The 19,935-nt window shown below is 40.1% G+C and overlaps 1 protein-coding gene across 1 annotated transcript; it reads left to right on the top strand.

Moving 5' to 3' along the window:
- Positions 1-83: 83 nt before the first annotated feature.
- ern2 (endoplasmic reticulum to nucleus signaling 2) lies at positions 84-14,719 on the top strand. Its single transcript, XM_071503420.1, has 24 exons — positions 84-406; positions 1,726-1,843; positions 1,934-1,967; positions 2,357-2,429; positions 2,515-2,587; positions 2,734-2,856; positions 2,962-3,063; positions 3,498-3,557; positions 3,663-3,879; positions 5,075-5,153; positions 5,368-5,518; positions 5,907-6,058; positions 6,357-6,545; positions 8,739-8,892; positions 9,164-9,268; positions 9,379-9,478; positions 10,150-10,339; positions 10,417-10,513; positions 10,724-10,923; positions 11,190-11,337; positions 11,920-12,047; positions 12,289-12,412; positions 12,496-12,563; positions 12,663-14,719. Exons 1-24 carry the CDS (start codon positions 317-319, stop codon positions 12,843-12,845), a joined length of 2,958 nt encoding a protein of 985 aa, XP_071359521.1. The 5' UTR covers positions 84-316; the 3' UTR covers positions 12,846-14,719.
- Positions 14,720-19,935: the final 5,216 nt, after the last annotated feature.

Genomic DNA, 19,935 nt, shown 5'->3' on the forward strand with positions numbered 1-19,935 from the left:
CACTCAGCCAGTGGTGCGGGGGGGGGGGTGAAGTCACGCCCATCTCGCTGCTTGACAGTTCGTTGCATGACGTCACCGGTTCCGTCCCAACACGGAAACATGGAATAGTGGCAACGGTTGCGTTGGTGTTATTATGGGTTTAAAGCGGCGCTGCTAGCTTACAACTCAGCCTGTTTGCTAACTGTCGGCGCGGCTTTGGTCATGTTAAACGGCCGCTGTCAACTTTCTGACCGATGGACGCTCTCGCTGGAAATGGAGAGAGAGTTCGACCTCTGTTGTTAGTTCAATAGCTTCAGTCTTCCGTTTGTTCAGAGCCATGAAAGTCGGTGTTTTGGGGGTCATGAGGGCTCTGGGACGCCTGCTGCTGGCTCTTCTCCTGGTGTCCTGGGAAGGAAAACTGTTTCAGGTAAACTTTACATTGCGGGTGTTTCTGCTGCTGCTGCTGTTGTTGTTGTGAATACTGCTTGTGTCTTGCTATTTATGCGGAGCTTAGTCCGCAACTGGCATCAAGCTGCGCTTCTGTGTCTATTTCAGGATCGAGTAAAGTTGCCATGTTATGACTGGACGTTTAAAGTGTTAAGCAGCTCTCCGAGGAGTCTATATTGCCTGAAGAAAGTTAATACTGCCTCTCCCTCTTTCTCTTTCTCTCCCTCTCTCTGTCTCTTTCTCTATCTGCGTGTGTGAGTGTGTGTGTATGTGTGTGTGTGCATGTATGTGTGTGTGTGTACCAGTGGTCCCAGAGGTCAGGGAGGGGGGGTGGGCCACAAGGCCACAGCCTCAGTGTGAAGTGTTGTCAATATTCATTGTTTGAAAAATTCAGTCAAAAGACAAATAAAACAATAAAACAACTATGAAGAAACTCAAAACGACTACAAAGCGACACAAATTGACCAATTAGTCTCAAATAACTATTAAGATACACAAAATTACCACAGATACACTAAATGACCACAGAGAGACAAACTACTACAAAGATGTGAATAATTTTTGGGTCACCCAGTAGCTCACCTGGTTGAACGCGTTTGTTTTCCCTCACTGCGGTGACCTAGGTTCAAACCCAGCCCAGGCTCTTTGCTGCATGTCACCCTCTCTTTTCTATCAGACTAACAAAGAAAAGCAGAAATGCTGAAAAAAAATTACCATAAAGAGACACAAACAGTTGTGTGTGTCTTTCGGTCTGGGGGTCTTATGTTGGAGGGGTGGGGAGACTTTTATCAATCTGATTATGATTTATAATCCACCTGTGTGTGTTTGTATGTGTGTGTACACGAGCATGTCTGCACGTCTTGACTTGGTGTTTGCTGTAGTGTGCATGTACCATGGAGTGCTGTTCTGCTCTGTGTTGCCAGTTGCCTCCCCATGGTGGGTAAATATGGGAGCGGTGAACACACACATTGATAAACGCACACACACAAGCTCTTAGTGTAGGGTGTAGTGTTTGGAAGGAGAATAAGGATATCCTGCTAAATGAGGAACACAGTCTGATTATTGGAGCAGAAATTTACTGCAGAGCCGGACTATCAACCCCTGACAAACTTGACACACCCACTGTCACACACACACACACACACACACATACGCTTACGCACATGCTGTAGTCGAGGTATGCTGAAATCTTGGATACATGACACGGTGACTGAACTCCCTGTGAGACAGCTGGCCTAAAGTGTCTCTCTCTCTCTCTCTCTCTCTCTCTCTCTCTCTCTCTCTCTCTCGACCCATCAGGTTGGAGGGGTCAGATCAGTCACCCTCCCAGAGTCCCTCCTGTTCGTCTCCACTCTGGACGGTAGTCTGCATGCTGTCTCCAAACAGTCAGGAGACATCAAGTGGACCCTAAGAGAAGGTTCATACTTACACACATCAGTACTATTTCCTAATATTGATTTTTCATTTTTAAATATTTCTTATGAAATTATTCTTTGAATTCTTTCAGACCCCATCATACAAGTACCTGTCTACCTCACAGAGTGAGTAGCATACACATTGTTATACATACATATATGCACAAACATTTTGGCCTGGGTGGAAAACGTATTACTTTTTTGTTACAAACAAAATGTGTTTGGGGAACTGAGTATTGAAACCTGTCAAGTACTAAAAGCTCGCAACAAATGTCTTATGAGATTTGTGGTTGTCTTTACTTATTCTTTGATCATATAGCTCCTGATGTAAATCCGTATGGTGATAATTTTATTCTTTTTAAGCAGGCAAAGCTGCTTGTGTTTTGTTCACAGTTTTGTAGGAAAAAAGTAAGGACTTGAAGGGGAAACTTAGTGGACTAGAGGTTAAGGCATGAGAATACACAAACACATATGAACTAATCATTGTACTGATGTGTGAACGTTGTTTTTTGTAGCCCAGGTTTTCTCCCAGACCCCAATGATGGCAGTTTATATGTACTGGGCGGCAAGTACAAGGAAGGCTTGATGGTGAGGACGTGCAATGTGTGTTTTTGTGTCAGTTTGTCAGTTTCTGTTTTCACTTTTTGACCTCAGTGTTTTGATGTATCTGCAGAAACTGCCTTTCACCATCCCAGAGCTGGTTCAGTCAGCTCCCTGCAGGAGTTCTGATGGTATACTCTATACAGGTGAGACTGTGTGTGTGTGGTATTAAGTGCAATATGCTGACAAAGGTATGACCATTTTTATCACTGTTTGTCAGACAGTTGTCAGAGACTGAGATCAACAGACGAAGCATAAATATTTGACATACCTCACTGTGTCACTGCCGCAGGTAAAAAACAGGACGTGTGGTTTGTGGTGGATCCTGAAACAGGGGAGAAGCAAACCAGTTTAACCACCTCCTCCTCTGAATCCATCTGCCCCAACACTCCACTGCTCTACATAGGACGCACAGGTATGTTACACAGGTAGACGTCCACATGCACATAAACGCACATTGCTGAGGTATTCTCATGAATCTCTGCCTGCTGTTCATGACCTTTGCACCTATTTTTTCCAGAATATGTGGTTACCATGTTTGACACCAAGACACAGGAACTGCGATGGAACGCCACATACAATGATTACTCTGCTCCCCCGTATGACGAGAAACAAGACTACAGTACGTCTCTGGACACACATTCACTTAGACTGACTGATAAGACAGGTTAATTAACTGGAGAAGTTCGATGTAAATATGAACTTGCAGAATCCGCCTGGTCATATGTTAGTGCATGAAAAAACTAAAACTAAAAACAAAAACATTTGAACATTTGTATGTGAAGAACAGGTGCATTTAAGGAGAATTAGTACTGTATGGAATGAAAAAAGGACAACTTCTACTAGAGTCTTTTCACTTAGAGTCTTGTTAATTAAATGCAACTTTTTGGTCAATAAATTTTTTTGTTTAACTACTATTTCTAAGCCCTAGAATATGCTTTTACTCTTAAAGTCTTTTTTTGATTGTTTGCTTGATTTTTTTAAGATATATGACCAAGCTTCTTGTTGCAGTCCATCTTGTACAGTACTAACCTGTGCTACCTGCTTTGCCTCCAGAAATGGCTCATCTGGTGTCGAGCGGTGATGGTCTTGTTGTGACAGTTGACAGAGAGACAGGTAGGGAGAGGTGTGTGGTTTTTGCTATGTGAATATGTTATGACATTTATATGTGAGGGGTTGAATGTGTGCCTTTATTTCAAGGACTGCATTTTTGTCTTCTAGGTGACGTCCTGTGGAGTCAGAACTATGGTTCACCCGTCGTGGGTGTCTACCTGTATTCTGGTGATTCGCTAAGACATGCTCCCCACCTGTCCCTCGCCATGGAAACGCTACGTTTCCTCACCTTCTCCTCTGCCAGCGACCAGGCAGACACACACTCCACTTTGAAGTGGAGCTATCAGTTTGTGAAGGAGCAAGCCAGTGCACAAACACAACTTGTGTAAGAGAAACAAACACACACACACACACACACACACACACACACACACACACACACACACACACACACACACACTCCCGCATGCATACAAAAGAATAGAAAGTTGTTATGTTCAGTCCTTAAATGATGTTCTGTGGCTGGTTTCCATAGCAGTTCATAATAGCTGTAACTACAGGGCTTGTGGAAAACACAGACCTTGGCCACTGCTAAATTATTTCCCAGCCTGCTCTTATACTGCACCGATTGTTGTTGCAACTGCTTGAAATTGAATACAGACAAGATATATACAAAGAACTTCTGAGTCTGTGATTGTCTCAATAATGATACCTCCAGTTACATTATCACCCTTCCAGATCCACTTACTACAGGCCAAAAGATAATGCATCATCTCCAGTTTGCTTGTAGTCTGTTTATCCCACGTTTAGGTCTGTTTCACTGAGAGTTAACGCAGCATGAACTACTAATACTGCAGTTTAAAGGAGCTGTTTGTAAGTTTTTCTATTGCTACATAGACAGCTAGAGCTCTGCATCAAACTTCCTTCCTTTACTCACCAAGAGCCAAGTGGTGGAAAGCAACACCAATGTCAAGTCTTTTTTCTGTCACATCTTTTAACTAGCATGCTAACCAGTTAGCTGCCCTGAAGACGAGGTGCTGCTTAGAGGAAGTATTATCTCTTGTCTTGTAAATGCATCGATGGCTGAAGTGCTTGTCAAGTGGCAATTACTATCATCTCCTGGCAAGAAACAACGTTCTGCAGCAGAGCAAACTTACAAATATCCCCTATAATGAACAGCATCTGCTACAATGATTAAACAGCAGTTGTTAAACTCTTGGCTGAACCTATGTTTGAGGAGTCTGGTTATACTTTATGTTTTAAGAGACACCTGCCAGTCAGTCAGATACAAGATTTTTCTGTAGAGATAAAAATATATAATGCCTGTGTAAATATACAGTTTTTATTCAAAACTAGTTTGTATCTTCATTTTTCAGGTCCTGGTGTCAACAGACTAGAATTTTATTTTACTCTGGAAAACTCCAAATGTAATAAATAATTTCTTGTCCAAGGACCAAATTATTTGATAAAAAAACACTTTGTGAGTGTTTGCAGTATCCAGCTGATAGAAACACGAATAAACAAGCTTGACAACTTCACTTTCTTAGCTAAGGAAATAACCTAGATTTTGTTTCTTTAAGACCGACACTCTACGTTGGAAAATTGGATTCTCACCTCTATGCCTCGACTTCCCTTGTCCACCATGGAGTCTCTTTAGTCGTGAGTTCATCTTTATCATATATCAGTATTCACACACCCAGTTTCCTCTAACATCCACATCTGTAGTAATACTCCCTGCTGCTTTAACAGAACATTAATAGTACAGTACTGCATATCAGATCAGGTCTATCAGAAAGCGACGAACTGAAAATCATTGTGATGATAATAAAATGGCTCTTATGTGAGTGGTTTGTGGTTCTGGTTACCATGGCAGCCTCGCGGCCTGACCTTGGCTCGGATTGATGGTCCTGACACGGCAGGAGTGACGGTCAGAGAGCGAGGGGAGTGTGAGATTACACCGTCTACTGATGTGCGCTATCCACCAGGGAGCACAAACAGCCAGAAAAACCACTGGCTGCTAATAGGTAAACATACACACGCACACAGCCTCCACAGCCACCTCACTTCTGAACAGAGGCACTATTGATCGTATAGAAATCCGAGTACTGAGCTAAAGCAGATTGATCTCTGTATGTTCAGAATGTCTAGAAACTGCATGCATAGAAAAAAATGATGTGTTAGATGAGTGAAATTCTCAAAAAAATAAAAGAATTATTAGAGTGTAGAACTTCCAAATCTGAAAACCTTTTTACCATACTGAAATTTTTAAAAGCAAGAACTCTGGCTTGGCTGAAATTCTGAAATATCTCTCTGATTTATTGACGAGACAAGAGAGTGACCCTGGCCCTGACTCAACAAAGACAGACACTCATACAGCTCTGAATTCATTATAACTGTGTCTGTGTGATTTAGGCCATCACGAGCTCCCTCCAGTGGCCCACACCACCATGCTCAGGGATTTCCCAGTTACTCTGCAGCGCTCTGGTGAGGCAGTGATCCCCCCACGTCCTCCTGGCTCCTCTGCCTCCCCTGTCTCTCCTGCGTCCTACTACCACCAGCGATATGTGAGTCACACCCCAGCTTTACACCTGAGAGTCAATAAATTACACAAATAATATCAGGCAATTATCCTGTCTTACTAAGCTATTACTGTCCAGTACTGTACAGCCTACTTCAGGCTGTGCCAGAGACCAAAGAATTGATGTAATGAACTATTAAACACTCCTCTAACAACCACTTTAATTGCAGACTGCTTTATATTAAATAAAGTAGACAGACACAGATAAAAAAAAAAAAAAAAAAAAAGAAGCCTCATCATATTTTCAGTGTTTCTTCTCCCTGTTGTCTTATTGTGTCCTTCAGTTCCAGACAGTTGCTGATAGCCATAGTGACACTAATGCTAACAGCGGAGGGGTGGACGGGGGCAGTTCAGGACAGGCTCAGGGGCCGGCTGCTGTGTTGCCCGTCTACATGACTCAGGACCGTCTTACTCTGGCTGTTCTGACGCTGCTGCTGGGAGGATGGCTGGCCTTCATGCTCACATACCCTGTTGTGAGTTTGTTTGTCTTCTGTCTATGTGCATTTAAAATGCAGGGCCCGTAGTCATCAGACTTTCAAGAAATATACTTGCTCTGAAGTAGCGGTAGTGAACAGCAAAGTATAAAAATACATTTTATGAGCAACTCTCAAGCAATCACATGACAGAGTGCGTTGTTCATAGGAGGAATAATCAGTCAGAGATATAGATTGTTAGATTACATCTGTCTTATTGTATATTATTTAAAAAAGGCATTACAGTTTATTTAGTGGTATGTTATTCTACAAGAAAGTACATTTTATTGAAATCTTAAAATCTCTGCAAGTGACTAACATGGGAAATGAACAACAAACAAAATATTTAGAATGTATAAATGTATAACTAAAGATTAAAATAATAGGAAATTGGCTGAAATGGAAGCAAACTTGTTCTGCTGTCAGTAGACAAGGTACGTATCACAACGACAAGTGCAGACAATGAAAATCCTTTGACAGTGATTACAAATTGAATCAATGTCAGATTTATTCTCGTTGTTGTTTGTTTGCACACTGGTAAATGCCAAACAATTAAAAAGAGGTGTAACATCCTATCAAATGTTCACATGCAGATAATAGACTAAAACTACCCGATTCCTAATTATACTGCTTCAGCTAATGCATTATTATTTTTACAAATTTCCCCCCATGGGATTAATTAAATTCATCTCATTTTATTTAACATTATTGTGATTACACAGAAAACAGAGGCGTCCTCAGCTCAGTTTCTGCACTGTAGCCATTTAGCACTTTGATTAGTACAGATCCAGGTTTCAGGTTTTATTCTAATTTATGCAAATGTTTGAGAATGCACTTTCTGGCCAAGAGTTCAATGAAAGGATTGAACCCATTCACATGCCTTTATAAGGTAAATATGTAGCTACAGTAAGGAGCTGGTTATCTTAGCTTAGCATAAAGACTGGAAACAGGGGGAAACAGTTAGCTTGGTCCTGTCCAAATCCTCCTTCCAGCTCCTCTGAAGCTCACTGTCTAATACGTTGTGTCATTTTTGTTCATTCCGTGTGAAAACTGAGGCGTGAAGATGACAAATTATAATTTTACAGCGTTATGTGCCAGTGTTGAGTATTTTTTGGTTGGATTCAGTGGCCATGTGGTAATGATATTCTCATCTCACTCTAGGCAAAAAAGCATATAAATGTATTTCCTAAATGCTATGGACAAATTTGAAAAGCTCCATGAAATATTCATTCTTAGATTCTCTCAAACAGTTTTGTGCTTTTAATCCGTGAAACTACTCAAATTATTTAATCTACTTATGCTTAAATTAGTAGGTTCATGGTTCTGCCATGTGCCAGAAATTCATTAACCCCTGAAGAGCAGTTGTGAATATGTTGTCTTCAGCATGTAGGTGAAACAAAAGAATAATGATAAAAATGTCCATAGTCAAGGAAACAGTGAATGTTGTAATTCTTACAAAAAAAACATTTTGGCTAATATTTTTAGGCTGTCAGTGAAGTTGAAGCAGAAACTGTCTGGAAACGCCCCCCCCCCCCCCCCAAAATAAACCCAGTGATGAAAAACATACTGTATACACCACCACTGTAGCTGTTTTTATGCTGCCATGCTACAGATCATAAACAGGATATGAAGGCATAATGGTGGGTTTATAACTTAATAATAATACATGACAGACACATCATGTTTACAAAAAAGCTTGTTCCTTCAGACTCAGTGATCTAATTAGATTTTGTAGTACTTGCATAAATTTGATTTTTTAATCAATGAACAAGTTCATTTTTGTCAAGTGCAATTTAATGCAAGTGCAACTCACTCTTCTTACAGTGTTGAAATAAAGCTGTAATTCTAAGCTTGGATGTACTATGGTTACAACATGAAACTCATTAACAGTGCCTGTGTGTCATATGAAAACAACATGTCAGTATAGAAATGTTTGCAAATTTATAATTTCATCAGCTTATCTAATGGAGTGTAATTTGTTAGTATAATGACAGTAATTAGCAGTAATTATGGAAAGGCATGCACTTCAAATGACTCTTTTTTTTTAAAGCTTCCTTCTGTTTTTAGTGTTGAATGGTATTAACATTGTTTTTATTGATGCATTGGATTTATTCCTCCACTACAATATTCAGAACTCTCATCCTCCATCCTCAAACAGCTTTTAGTCTGATCCATATCTGCGTGTGTTTTCAGCGTGCAGCCCAGCAGCTGAAAGCTCAAAGGCAACTGGAAGAGGCCTTTGAGTCTCGTCTCCAGCGCATGCAGACCAGCATGCAGACGAACGCTCAGGCAGTGACCTTGGTTTCTTCAGACACAACCCTTTCTACTGACACAAATGTCTCCAGTGGTAAGCAACTGATAAAACAAGTTCTCTGTTATGCTGTATTCCCTTTATTTAAGGACTTAGGGGCCGAATTCAGTGATTAAATATTTCCCTTTCCAATGCAACAAAGACATGAAGCATTATTAAAAAGTGCTTTTGAAGCAGCTTTTTTTTCCTCCTAGCTCAGAATATTTATTTCTTGATTAAATTAGGTACAAAAAGTTAGTTAGTTCTATGTCAAACTCGCCAGAGATGTATACACACATATTGTACATCTGCACTTTTCTATATCCAGACTCTATACCCGCGTCTGCTGACCCTCCACCTAGTCCTCACACTCACAGCAGTAGCGCCTCAGACGCTGATAAAAATGGCACAGCTGCTCACAAACCCACATCAGGTAACACATCACACTGTGTTTGTGTATTTAGACATAGTGTTTATTATTTCATTCTGTCCCTCACAGTTAAGATGAGATTCATTTCTCTCTGCTTCTTTCTTCTTCCCCAGCTCCCTCAGAGGGAAACAGTGAGGAGGTACAGGTGGGTAAAATCTCCTTCACTCCATCTGACGTCCTTGGACACGGCACAGCGGGAACTTTTGTCTTCAGGTATGATAATGTGTACATATGTGTTTTAAACTGTGACATATTTTACCACAGTGCTGTTACCACAGCAATGGCCTTAATCAATGGACTATATTAGTGGATTTACATGTGTTAGATCATTAATTATGAAACATGTATACTTAACATTTCTGACTACGATTTTCTGAAGCATAATCACTGATATTTGTTTACACTGATTTCATTATAGAATGAAAATTAACTTGCAGAAATTTTTCCCTGAGACAGTTTGAAGAAGTAATCCATCATAGTGAACAATTAGCCGCCTTTATTTGGTTATTAGTTGTATTAAGAAGGGTGCTGAATGTAAACTGTGTTGGATAACTTACCTCAAACAAATTGTCTCAGCAATTTGGTTCTCATACCATAGTGAAAAGAATGTAAGCCAGTGGATACATTAACCACAGGTAGAAAAAACTTCTGCTATGCTTTGGAAAATCGTTGGCAGTGACATGAAGCTTACATAACTTTGAGTTAATGGACTAAAGCATAGAAAACCTCAGTTATTTAACATGCAGTTTAATGGAAAAAGCAGGAAGTGCCCTCGCTCTGTGTGTTTCCACAAAAAATGCAGAGTTTGTGAGACAACGTATATTGTTCTGATGCACACACACTGGTCATGATGTGTTATAAATGCTCTGTGTTTATGATATTAGGGGTAAATTTGATGGACGGCATGTGGCGGTGAAGCGAATCCTGCCCGAGTGTTTTGAGGTAGCAGAGAGAGAGGTGCAGCTCCTCCGAGAGTCCGACACTCACCCGAATGTCATCCGATATTTCTGCACAGAAAGAGACCGCCTCTTCACATACATCGCCATCGAGCTGTGTGCTGCAACCCTGCAACAGGTCAGTGTTTGTGAACAAGCAAAGTACTGTGAGACCTTAATGACGGAACTAACTCATGTATTCTGTTTTCTCTGCAGTATGTGGAGGATCCGTCTTGCTTTCCTGAGTTGAATCCTATAACTCTGCTGGAACAGACCATGTGTGGCCTTTCGCACCTCCACTCACTCAACATAGGTCTGAGATACACACAAAAAAATACATATATACACACATGCAAATACACACATACGAACGATATTTCTAAACCACTACAGTTAGAAACATATGACATATAGTGGTTCTTTAGTGCGACAGCTAAAAAATAAAAAATCTTCTGTTATTTTTCTTTCACCCACCTGCCTTTCTAAAAATTTCTGCTTCGGCCTCCATCATCTCTTCCTTTAGTCCATCGTGACCTGAAGCCTAGAAACATCCTCCTCTCTGGCCCCAGTGCGTTGGGCCGGGTCCGAGCTCTCATCTCTGACTTTGGGCTCTGTAAGAAGATCCCAGACGGTCGGAGCAGCTTTTCTCTGCGGTCAGGAATACCAGGAACTGAAGGGTGGATAGCACCTGAAGTACTGCGAGATACACCTGGAAATAAACCGGTAAGATGCAGAGATTACAGGGTAGAGTGGCCAGTCTTCGAACCTCTGAACTGATTCAGTCAACTCTGATAATTGGCCACGGAAATCAAAAACTCTTTGCTTTTGTTTGTCACTTTCAGTCTTATAAATCTCCAATGACCTCTTGAACATATGAACCAAACCCAAACACCAAAACTGAGTGACCCTATGTTGATGTATCTGTACTTAAATTTACATTTTCTGTATTTTTCAGCCCTACTGATTCAGTTTTTCTCTTTTTTCCTCAGACAGCAGCAGTGGATGTGTTCTCAGCCGGCTGTGTGTTTTACTACGTGATCAGCAGGGGGCAGCACCCTTTTGGCGATGCACTGAGGCGACAGGTCAACATCCTGTCAGGAGAATATTCACTCTCACATTTTATGGAAGATATACACGGTGAGGGCACAAGTACACCGTGCACTTCAGTTAGTTCATCCTAATTATTCTAGTATAATTGTAAACCATGCAGCTAATACATCTTTCCCTCAAGAAATTTGCATTCTTTCAGTCCCAGTAATTAAAGAATGAAAAGATAATGATCTGTAAATTCCTTTGTTATTTGTGGAGGCTTTAAATTCCTCTAAGTTTCTTGGTAAAATTCCAAAACAGGAATAATTAGCTTGCAAAGGAGGCTGAATGTGTGAGTTTAGTGACATCTCAGCAAACCATCTTCCTTGCAAATTCTCTTAAAGAATTCTCTTAAAAAATATAAAATAATAAATATTCTTGCCTTCAGTTGAACCCCTTACAGAGTGCCATGACTCCTTGAGTAAATGAAGTTTTATTTCTGGACGCCTGATGAAGGTCCAGACCAAAAAATGCCATTGAAGGATTTCAAACCTTTTTTTTTTTTTTTTTACATCTCTGGGCTTACTTGCACTTTTCAAGCCTTTCTATCAGTCTGCATTTTGGATTGAAACAGACATAAAATTATGCACGACTAACCTGAAAGCAATATTTATATTTCTGTCAAATCAGATGACGTCATAGCTCAGGATCTGATTGAGGAAATGATCGGTGCTGAGGCTGAATCACGTCCCTCCACCGCCTGCGTGCTCAAACATCCGTTCTTCTGGAGCCCAGAGAAGCAGCTGCTCTTTTTCCAGGTGTGTTAGGGTCACTTTAAAGAGTTTGTTTGTTTGGTTTTGTATAGCAACATTTGTGATGCTACAGATCTCCTTTCATGTCTTTCAAAATTGTATTTTTTTTTCTTGCTTGCTGTATTAAAAAATCTAAGTGGACATTTAAGAAATGTGCAAGAGGGGTATGAGATGGGATTGTGCAACTGTGTAGCCTCAAGTCTCAAGACTCTAGAAAATTTTTTTCTGGGAATGTGTCTGTACGAAGGATGTGAGTGATCGCATAGAGAAGGAACCAGCAGACAGTCCAATTGTGGTCAGACTGGAAACTGCAGGACGAGCTGTGGTCCGAACAAACTGGAGGATGCATATCTCTGTGCCTCTGCAGACAGGTACACACACCAACATGCCCACATAGTTCACATAACTGCAGGATAACAAAGCCATCAGTGGTTTATTTTCATGTACATTTCAGACTTGCGGCGATTCAGGACGTATAAAGGAAACTCAGTGCGAGACCTGCTGAGAGCCATGAGGAATAAGGTCAGTTGGCACACTTACATCACATGCACTCAGATTTTTTTGTGCAGCCACATGACGCATTCAGTCTGTATTTCACGTTTTGCATTCTTCATGTTACAGAAACATCACTACCACGAGTTGCCGCCGGAGGTGCAGGAGACTCTCGGCGAGCTTCCCGAAGGCTTTGTCAGCTACTTCACCTCACGGTTTCCACGGTTACTGATGCACACACATGCTGCTCTGCACATCTGCGCACAAGAGAGACTGTTTCACCCGTACTATCTGCCCCCCAGCGCCAAATAACTTTCACATGACTCAAATGCACTCTTAACACATTTACACACACATACACTGGTTTACTTTTTGTTGAGCAAAGGAGATCCCTGACAGTGCCCTGTTATTGCTTTTGTAAAGCCCATACTGTTTTTGGGGGGAAGTTACAGTGCTGTGAAAAAGTTTTTATATGGCTTGAATTGTTTTATAGATTCATTTTATTTTTCTGCAGCTATTTTTCAAGAAATTACTTTAGGATTAGATTAGAAAGCACTATGAATCTGTATCTCCACAAAGGCTGCACACATTTGTTATGTTAATAATAGAAAATGCTGTTGAACTATATCTTAATGTGTAACTCCTCAGAATAGACATAATGAAAGGTAATCATGAGATGCAGGTGCCAATTAAGTGCCCCAGCTGAGAAGAAATACTTCTGATACATTTTGTAAAATTCACCAACAAAGATCCTGCCTTAGTTTTTCCTGAGCTGATGTGTGGAGTTTATTTCATCCTTATTCTACATTGCTGTTCTTTTGTTCTCTTATTTATGAAGCAGGAGAAGCACATATGTTTTCTATCATGAATCATTTTTGCCTTATTCTAATAACATGTTGCACAATTGTTATTAGAATAAGGCAACAATGATCCAGAATGCACCAAAACAAATCACTTGTTCTTTGGCCTGTATTATCAAATTTCACTGAAATATGTTTCCAATTTTAAGATATCCTGCTAACAGACAAACAAACAGATGGGAAAACATAACTCCTTCACCAGAGGGTATTATTGCAAAGATTTTGTCCTCCATCATGAGGTTCTTCTAAAACATATACAATGTTTTATATTTTATTAAATTAAAAGGAAAAATCACTTATTTTCTGAAGATATTCATTCACAGTGTGAAAAGGTTCTGTAATAATGTGTCATAAGCAATGCTGCTCAGATCCCACATTCAGATTGTAGCTACAGGCTTTAGCTTTTAAAAATATAGTAATTCTGCCTGTGGAGCAAATAAATCCTGAGAATAGATTAAATGGGAACCTTGCTGGGTTTGATTTGAGTGTTGAAAGAATTCAGTTTACCGAAATAAGGGTCTACTGTGGAAGGTGATGATCACGTCTGAATGGCCTTGGAGCCCAGATTAACTTTGTCACAGCACTGTAGGTAACACAGACACTGGACAGCAGGTTTCATGAAAACAGAGCTTGTGTTGTTGTTACAAGTACAGTGTTACAAAGCTGCATGTCGTAGAAGAAATCTCCATTATCCATTTAACCGGTTACTTCAACAGTTTACTTTGTGTTACTGCTGTGTCTCTGTCCACTCCTCTGTACAGAGACTCCACAGTATTTTCTCCGCTGTTTGTTTTTATCTATTTGATGTATGTGTGTCCTTTACTGCACTGCTGAAGGTAGCTACATTGACTGAACAGTGTAGTCGGCCGTATTTTTCATTGAAGGTGGCACATGGAGCGTAACAGTCAAATATCATTGGCGCTGTTGAACTGTGGGCAGTGTGCATATGCTGTGAAAATCTTGATTTATCACCAGTGTGTCTGGCCAATAATGCAAAAATGGCAACTACATTGCCCGTTTCATTGGAGGTCACAGACATGTATGAGCAATTTTGTGCTGTTTACCCATTTTTAACTGATACGCAGTATGTTTCTTTGGCTCACCACTCCTGAATGTCGGCATTGTTTGAGCTTTTAAGCCCCCACAGCGTCGCAAAATGTTACTAAGTGCCATGTGAAATTTCCTCCCCGTAACTACTGGATGAAGGTTTGTTTATAGAGCTGCAGTAGAATGAATGATGAAGAATCAAACTTTTGTACTTTTTTTTTTTTTTTTTGAATGAGTGAATTAAATTGATGCTTTGGGTGTGCCAAAGAATGAAGAAAATCAGGTCTCGTGTTGAGTTTGTGAGCAGACAGAGAATACAAACCATGAGATCAATTCTTATCTTCGGTCTTAAATGTTCACTTCACGACAACGCAGTAATCAATCGTAAAAATGTACCTTGAACACCCTAAAAATTTTCCTCTTACTATGAGCAATGTTTTCTTACACAAACACACTATTTTCTGCCAAAGTCAGCACAGTTCTCACATGACAGATTTCTGTATTTGTTTTTTGTCTGTGGATTTAGCAACATTTGAATCAGGATCTGGGGACACTTGTGGAGTTGTTTGCTTGTGTTTCCAAGGCCACATTAATCAAATGTAATTCAACCACAACCACACAGGCTTAGTGAGGCGCATTAAGTGATTAATAATGTTGATATTAATCATGTTTTTTCTTATATTGTTGTTTATTTATTCATGAACATTTGACATGCTGTAGAAATCACTTCATGGGAAAGCCTCTACTGCAAAACACTGTACTCTACAATACACAATGACATCCTAAAGATGCTAAATAATTTTCAGTTTCAGTTTAAAAGGATGGTTTAAAAGGACATGACTTCCCCTGAATCCTTCATTAAACAAATTCAATACTACTGCACCATTTACAGCATAATGTTCTGCACCTCAATTACAGAATGCTATTATCTACGGCCTTGTTACAGTAGGAGTTGCTACAGTGATCAACAGTAACCATAAGGGATAAAATCATGAGAAATAAACCTCCTAATTGCGGAGGGGTGCAGTGTAGCTGTCTCCCTTTCCAGCAATAAGCATAATTGCAGTTGTTTCTTTTCATTTTCTAAACCAAGCGGAGAGGAAAACATCACGCTGTTACTGTTGATAGACAAGAATAACAATGGTGTTTTTTGTCATGTAATTTACAGAGTAAATGATGCATTAGTAATAGTGCATTCTGAGACATTAATTACGCTACGTGAGACTTCACATTTCAAATATGATCCTGTTTTTTTTCACACCATAAAACAGCAGCTTTAACACAACCCTCCAGGTTTAGGAAGGTACGAAACAAATACACAATCTTCTGAACTTTTTCTCTTTTCCTGGGTGAGCAATTTGCCAGACAACAACGTCTTTAACGGCACTTATTATGCATGAATTCACTCAAAACACACTAATTCATGTTGAACAATAACAACCTAATGACCGGGATCAAATGGTTCAGTTGAAACATGAAAGGGTTGATCTTACTTATGATGATGAGGCACTCGTTCACTGATGGGAGGGGAGACGGGAGAAAGGTAAATTTACATAAGGGTTGAATGTGTTATATACATGAATGTGAATGAAGCCATGCTGAACCATGCTTTTCAGTGTTGGAAGAAAGAAGTCAGTGTTGGGATTCATAGAAACCTACATACGCTGAAGTAGATTTAAAAAAAAAAAATTATTATTTTGTTTTCTTAATATTTTGTGCTCTCCTCTTAATTGGAGATTATCCCAAGTGAAAAATGTCCTTTATCTGTAAATTTGCAGCTCAATGATGTGAGGGTTTGTTTTTTTTATGGCTTATTATTTATGTGTATTTGGAGGAGCTGGAACTCGTTGCTGGGGAGAGGGGTGACTGGAAATATCTGCTTAGCCTGCTGCCACTGAGACCTAACCCTGCATAAGCAGAAGAAGATGGATGGCTGGATGAATTGGTGAATGAAAAACAAAAACACTGAGCTATTTTAGACTTCTTTTTTTTGGGAGTTAAAAGATAAAAGCTAAGAGCCCAGATCACAGGCAGTGGTGCACTGGTCAATTAAACACGTTGCATCATTGTTTTTATCCCAGCAGAGGGAGACATCTGCCTGGTACATCTCTCTCTTGCTCCTCCATAACACCTTAAAGAAGAGATGAGGATAGTCAAGTGATTAATGAATTCTTTCCAAATGTTCAGTTTAATTTTTGTAAAGGTCATGAAGTCATTTTTTTAAAGGTTATTTATGCACATGTAGTTCTGTTTGTCATTATCTTTCTGTGTGCGTTTGTTTATCTGTTGTGCTCATCTTCCCTGATTAACAAGCAAACTGCCCTCAAGGCTCTGTGACAAAACAGAAAACACGTCCTGCAGAGCAGATACGATGCCAGACATCACTGAGTTAATTCCACTGTCAGTGTGAACTAAAACAGAAGAGGTTCAATGACGTGACGGCCTGGGGTCCAGTGATGTGTCACGGCCAGATCATCCACTAATGAACCATAAGTTGTTTATGTTTCACTGTATGATTCATTCGTTTGGTCAGTTCCCCAGTTCTCATGTTTGTGTGTGTGTGTGTGTCTGTGTGTGTCTTTGAGGGGTAGAGGCAGAAACACAGGGAGTACTTGGCTCATTATTAAATATCAGAGTTCAGCTGTAGGCCCAATCAAAACAGCCTTAGGGAAACATCAGCTTAACCAGAGTCATGAGACCAAATTCACTCACACACACACACACACACACAGCTATACAGATAAGTGTGTGATAGTACTCAGGTCTGCGTGCACCAGTGTGGTCAGCAGACCCAGAATTTCTTATTCCTCTAATATATAATTTTAGCTAATTTAGATTGAAACCAGAAAAGGATCATCTTTTGTAAACTGACGTGGGCCTGCTGTTGAAGCAAAACTAACTTAGGGGTGGGTTACAGTGGGGTGTTGGTAGGTTGGTGGGATGTATACCTTACAACAACGTCTTCTTTTCTTTTACTGTATTTGTTACTTTCCTTTTTGCCCATCTGCTTTTAATACTTTCATTGTGTGTAACTTATAATGTAGAGCATCTTTGAGCACTTTTTAAAGCTGTGTGTTATTATTATTATTATTATTATTAGTGTTTCATTACAGAGATAAATAACGTGCTCATTGCTGAGTTCTATATAAAATAGTAAGCGTCCTCACTGGCAACAAGAAGATACAAATATTTTCATCATCTTTGTTTACATGAGGTCTCCTTCAAAAGCTGCCTCAGTATATCACCACTGCTCATCAGATCAGATCTCATGCCTGTTTACTCTAGTTACCCCGAGGGTAAATGCTGAACTTGAGAAGGCTGCTTTCCACTACTTTGCACCTTAGAAACAGAATAGATTAAGAAGGATTTTAAAATTTGAATGGCTTATCCCACTGACCGATTTGAAACTTTAATCTTAAAATCTACTTAGTGATTTTTTGTTGTGTCACGTTATGCTATACTCAGGCCTCTTTTGAAATTGCTGACGTGTTCTGATTGTCTGCTAGGGTATTATTAGCTGTTTACTATGATCTTCTATGCAGTACTAGGTGGTTGCTATGGTGTTGCCATGGAGTTGCTCGCCTTCTTTCATTGGTCATAGCTTAAGAATTGTGCTGGATTGGCAGCTGTTTATTCAGGGGCATTACAACTATACAAACTCCAATGACCAGCACACAGTGGTGGGTCATGTGACAGAATGGCAAAATGCAAATCTGAGTAAATCAAAATGTTGTAATGTTGCTTGCCGAACCACAACAAAAGAGCAGCTGCTGTAATTAGATAAAACATTTTTGTCCTGGAAGTTTCAAAAGTGCAAGAAAGAACACAAAAGATATGATAACACAAGCAGCTGAGTGTTTGTCTGAGGAGATATAAATTTTAGATAGATAATCATTTTTGTGTGTGATAATGCACAATTTTATTAAAATTCTTTCCACCATCCTTTCCGCTCACAAAGCAGATCTGCAGCTATTAAAAGACACTTTGTGGAAAAAAAGGAGTGGATTGGTCTCTTTTACAGAGGACATTTAGAGAGTTTAATGTGTAACAACTGGAAAAAAGCACGGGGGTAACTAATAAAATGAATGATGCTGACACACTGCCTCACCATTGTCATGGCTAACTGAGAGTCATTGTTAATGTTATTAGTAACACCTGTGCCTTTCCCACTGAGACAAGTCAATATGTCTGCTGTGAAAAGGCCTGTTATCTTCCTAATGAAATAATACGTTTGTATTCAGCTTGGTGTGGTCACATTTACATGTTACAATAGAATAATAATCTCTAAAATATAAATTACATCACTTCATGGGAAGACAAGTAATTAACTATTAAACTATCCTGCATGAGTGTTTTGCTAATGACCATAGTATCTAGTTTAACACGATTTAACACAGATACACACGCATACACAACACACTCATGCTGAAGTGAAACTTGAGGACAAAATGTCCTGCGCCTCTCTGCCTCTATAAACGAAGGCTTCCTAATGTTTCAGAGACCACTGGGGATATATTTTTCTGCTCCCTGCTTTTTCCTCTCATCTCCTTTGTAGGATACCACGGGAGGCTGGTTTGGGTTTCTCTGATGTGTGTGTGTGTGTGTGTGTGTGTGTGTGTGTGTGTGGGAGGGAGAGGGGCAGATCGAAACAGGCAAAGGGATGTCGTCCTTACAGTCTCTCCATTTTGGGATCAGGACAGGAAGTGGGCTCAACAGAGGAAACATGACCTCCCCCACTACCCCCCACCCCTCCCTCCCTCCATCCTCTTACTTTTTCTTGTATTCCCTCTTCCTCTCTTTGTCCCTCTCCCAGTCTGTGCCTTCCCATTCACATGGTCATTTCTGTCTTTTTTGGTTGTAGAGATCATGTGGGCTGCCACACGTGTTTGTGCGGTGTCTGAGAGAGCGTGTGTGTGTGTGTGTGTGTGTGTGTGTGTGTGAAGACCTTAAATTACATTCTACTCACACCCTGTGTAAATAAATCTATGTTAACCAGTGATTTCTAAAACATCGCTAAAACTCTGGTGTAGTTGTTTCTGGGCTGCCTCCCTCTCTCCTGAGACTTGTATTCTGTTATGTATCAGAACTCCTCTGATTAAAAGCCAAAGCAAAGGTCAGACTCCGCTGGGTAACAGAGATATTACCCGACATCAGCTTTACTCTTATGCCCAGCGGTCTGATAGCTTTAGCTGATGAGCTTCATATTACATTACGTGGAATAAGAGCCTACAGTTAGCCTCCAGGCTGTACATCAGTATGACATTACCTCAACCCTATGCTCTCTGGCTTTGCTTGTGTTCATAAATAGAGAACAAACTGCCCTGGGACACAAGAAAAACACATTTGAATTTTTTTTTTTCGCCACATCTCGCCTTCATGAACTCCTAATATTTTTGAAACTCCTCTGCCACCTCCCTCTGTTTTCCCCTTTCTACCACTTTCCAGCTCAGAGGTTGTTGACCTCTCGCTTTACTATATACACAATCAAATACTCA

Source organism: Trachinotus anak, unplaced genomic scaffold (assembly GCF_046630095.1).
Source record: "Trachinotus anak isolate AG129_WGS33_773 ecotype Australia unplaced genomic scaffold, CSIRO_AGI_Tana_v1 ptg000019l, whole genome shotgun sequence".
Taxonomy (NCBI): Eukaryota; Metazoa; Chordata; class Actinopteri; order Carangiformes; family Carangidae; genus Trachinotus; species Trachinotus anak.